Below are 3983 nucleotides of genomic sequence, written 5' to 3'. Positions count from 1 at the left end.
ACATCGACAACCAATCAACGATTGCACTTGCAAAGAATCTAGTCTTCCATGAAAGAAGGAAATACATTGATACTCGATATCATTTTATCAAGGGGCATGTCAAGAAGAAAGAAGTAGAACTGATGTCTTGCGAAATATATGATCAAATTGCTAATATTTTCACAAAGCCACTCAAGCATGATATTTTTTGTAAGATTGAAGACAATGTTCGAAATGATAAAGTCAAAAGAGTCAAGTTTAAAGGGGAATGTGAATATTAAACTCAATGCAGCTACCTCCAACAACCCCAGCCCATTTTGTTGAAATTGTTGAGCTGCAAGCAGCCGCCTCCACCAACCAGCCCACCTCTGTTGAATTTGATATCCACGTACCATTCCCATCCATTGTTATGTATATGGAGATGTGTGTGTAATATATGTGGTGTAGAAGAGGGAAAGTAACTAGTGAGAGAAGAAATTGTTTATTTTTGAGAGTCCTCTGTAATTTTTAGATTATTATTGAAATCAAAAAGTGTTTGTGTGCAATTGATGTTTCCTCACTGAGTTCAATCACAACAAGTGATTGAGCAAGTCCCCTCTACCCATTAATAAAAATTAGAAATCTTGAAAACAATTAAAAGATATTTTTTTTTCAACTTTGATTTTTATATAATTTTAGAATATTGGAAAATAAGGTGGCATTTTTACAATAATTTTTTAAAAAATTATAAATGAAAAAAAAAATAAAACTCTTTTATAAGCAAATAGCGCTAGAACTTTTTATTGATTTTCACATAAATTTTCAACACTTTTTTTTTTTTGCGTGTAATTCGTTGAAAAATTAAAATATAAAATGAAACTTGTTTTCTATAACTAAACATACCGTTTATGTTTTTAAAATTGAAAAATTTGTATAAAAACTTAGGAATGTAGAAAACAATAAAAAATGTTTTTCAATTTTTTTATACAATTTTATTGAATTGAAAAATAAAGTGACACTCTTGTAATCATTTTAAAAACTAAAAATTTAGAAATAAAATTATTTTCCTTAAGTGACAAATAATGCCAACTTTTAAAAATATTTTTAAGTCTCTATTCTAATCTTGGAGAACTAAAAATATTTTTAAGTCTGCTTAGTTGTAGAAAATATATTTTTTATTTGTAAATTTTTATTTTTTCAAAAGTTATAAATTTTAGCTTATTTTTACATTTCTCGAGGTTCATTTTAAAATAGTAGAAAATAAAGAATGTTCATAAATTTGTAAATTATTTTTTATTTTTATTTTTAGATTTAAAAATTTTAAAAGGGACAACTTGTTTCCTAATTTTCCAAAAGTTATATAAGTGATATTTGAAATCATAGATTTTGAGTTTTGAATTTAAATAGATATAGTCCACACATTAAAATTCGATACCCAAATTCCATGTTGCGAATATACAAAATAAGAGTCATAAATTTTGAAAAATAATGAAAAAATATTTTTCAAATTTTTCTATGTAAACTTGAAAGTAATTTGGAAAAAAAAAGTAATACTTTTGTAATTATTTGAAAATTTTAAAATAAAAGATAGAACTATTTTCACAAGCAAATAGTACAAACTTTTTTTATTGTTATTTATTTATTTCATACAAATATTTTAAAAATAAAAAATTCGTTAATTTTTTTTTATTTTTTTGAAAATTAAAATAGAAAATAAATTTCTTTTTTTCACAGCTAAATGATTCTTGATATTTTCTAATTTTTTAAAAAACAAAAACAATAAAGCATACCTTACACAACTAAATGGATTTAAGTGACTATTTATTGTGAAGGTTTGATAGGGAGATTATTAAGATCCCACTCTGTAATCGTTATGGATTTATGTTACAATATCACTTTAATTGGTGGAGCTCATTTCACTTCATCTGTCCTTATTTTGTAAGAAATTTCCTTTTTATCATGAAATAAATATTAAAACAAGTGATATGTCATTTGTCAAAATTTATTAATCCTATGTTTGAAAATGTGTTGAAATTGGAATTGTATTAAATTTAAATAAGGTGACATATAAAATTATATTAAAATTTATTTAAATTTATCGAAAATTAAATTTAAAATCTAAAATTCATGTTTTCGAATATAAAAAAAATTTTATAATATAATTTTTTTTTTTATCCATGAATTCTATATTGATCGTACTCGCCCTTACTGTTAATTAAGAACATTGCATTAATTAATGTCGGGATTACGCCAACATGCCAGCGCCGGGGAGCAACTTACATAAGGCTAGGCTTTACTAGTAGCTAGGTCAGTTGTCAGCTTCGTCTTCCCCACACGCTCTATAATCTTTGTCTTTGCCTTCAAACAACAGCCTCCTTGCTACCAGCTTACTACTTGCTTCCCGCCCCACAGCGCATCTCTCTCTCTCTCGCTCTCGCGGAACCTTTGAAGTAAAAGCAAAGAAAACTCAAACCTACCCTTTATCCATCCATCCATTATCTAATATGAGTACTGCTCGCCCTACCTCCATTGCTTGCATTCACACCATGCTAGCTAGCTCCTTCAATTCAATTCAATTCAATTCCCACCAAAATGGAAATCGCCGACCACAGCACTCCCACTACAGATTATCACTCCAAAGTCGACACTTCCCGTCCATTCAACTCCGTCAAGGAGGCCGTCGCCGTATTCGGCGAGCGCGTTCTCGCCGGTGAAATCTACTCATTGCCCAGGCCTTACTCTACCGTCGCCACTCCCAATAATCAATATTTAGAAGCATGGAAATTCTCGCCCAGTCCTCCCGTACTGCACGCGAAGCCTAAGGACGACGTCATCGTGGACATCGACATCGACGACGGCGGCCAGTATAGTCTGAGGAACACGCTGAGGAAACTGGAAGCGGAGCTGGAGGAAACGAAGAGGGAGGTGAAGTTGCTGAAAGAAAGGGAGTCTGAGACGGAGGTGGCGCTGGCGTCGCTCAATGCCGAGCTTCACAAGAACATGTCCAAGTTGGCCAAGGCGGAGGCCGCAGCGGCGGCGGCGGCAGCCGCCACAGCAAGATCTCCGGGGGAGAGTAGTAGAAATGTTAATAATAATAATAATGGGGATATAAGTTTAAGCGAGGACGAGAGGAGGAGGGAGTTGTATGTGAGGATGGAGGAGTCGCCGACTTTGGCTCAGATTCTGAGCATTAATAGTGGGGAAGATCAGGATGACGGTAGTTACTTATTATTTGAAGGGAGCAAGAAGGAGAAGGAGAGGAAAATGTTGAAGAAGAAGAAGAAGAAGAAGAAGCCCATAATTCCACTTGTCGGGGATTTGTTTTCTAGGAAGAAAGCAGGTCCTGCTGGCCTCTCCTCATCATCAGCCAGTACCACTCTTCAGAATCGTAATTTCTATTCAACTCCCCGCTCATACTTTGGTTGATTGTATTGTATACATGCAGCGGATAAAAAGCTCATACCTCTCTCTCCCTAGAAAGAAAAAAAAAAATCATGCAAAAGGGTTTAATTTGTTGATTAATTATGAAATTGATGATTTGACTGAAGAATCCATGCATTCATGCGTCAAATTAAGTGGGTGTTTGATTAACCACTGGGTTTTGGTTATGTGCTGTGAAAATTTGCGACACAAGGTGTTTCAAATTTCTTGTCATTTTGTTTTTCTGTAGCAATTTTCTGATATTATTTCAGCAGATTTTTTAAATTTAATTTCCTGCAATAGTTACATGTTAAATAGCAGTATTTGAATAGTCAAATACCATACTGTTACAATTACTAATACTGGGCGTTACTCTCTCCATGCAACTTATAAATAGGCTAACTATAATCATTTTCAAAATAGCACATGTCTCTCTTCTTTTTTTACATTCTCATTCTTTCCCTCATCCGCTAGTAATCTATATATGTTTTTTCCCTTCATTTAGGTTGGATAGGATAAAACTAGCTCTTAAATCTCTGGAGTTTATGAAAACTTGAGTCTCGCTAAGTAATATTTGATGGGTGGAGAGGAGCGCTCAATCACTG

General features: G+C 32.8%; 1 protein-coding gene across 1 annotated transcript; it reads left to right on the top strand.

Annotated features, from left to right (window-relative positions):
* The first annotated feature begins 2492 nt into the window (after nt 1-2492).
* Nucleotides 2493-3649, top strand: LOC131164303 (WEB family protein At1g75720). The gene has a single exon (XM_058121397.1). It carries the CDS (start codon nt 2551-2553, stop codon nt 3382-3384), a length of 834 nt encoding a protein of 277 aa, XP_057977380.1. The 5' UTR covers nt 2493-2550; the 3' UTR covers nt 3385-3649.
* Nucleotides 3650-3983: the final 334 nt, after the last annotated feature.

This window comes from Malania oleifera, chromosome 9, assembly GCF_029873635.1.
Source record: "Malania oleifera isolate guangnan ecotype guangnan chromosome 9, ASM2987363v1, whole genome shotgun sequence".
In the NCBI taxonomy this organism is placed as follows: Eukaryota; Viridiplantae; Streptophyta; class Magnoliopsida; order Santalales; family Ximeniaceae; genus Malania; species Malania oleifera.
Note: the sequence above shows the minus strand (reverse complement) of the source record. Positions and strands in the feature narration are given on the sequence as shown.

Coding starts and splice junctions, on each gene's coding strand:
- LOC131164303 (XM_058121397.1), top strand. CDS start 2,551: ATGGAAATCGCCGACCACAGCACTCCCACTACAGATTATCACTCCAAA.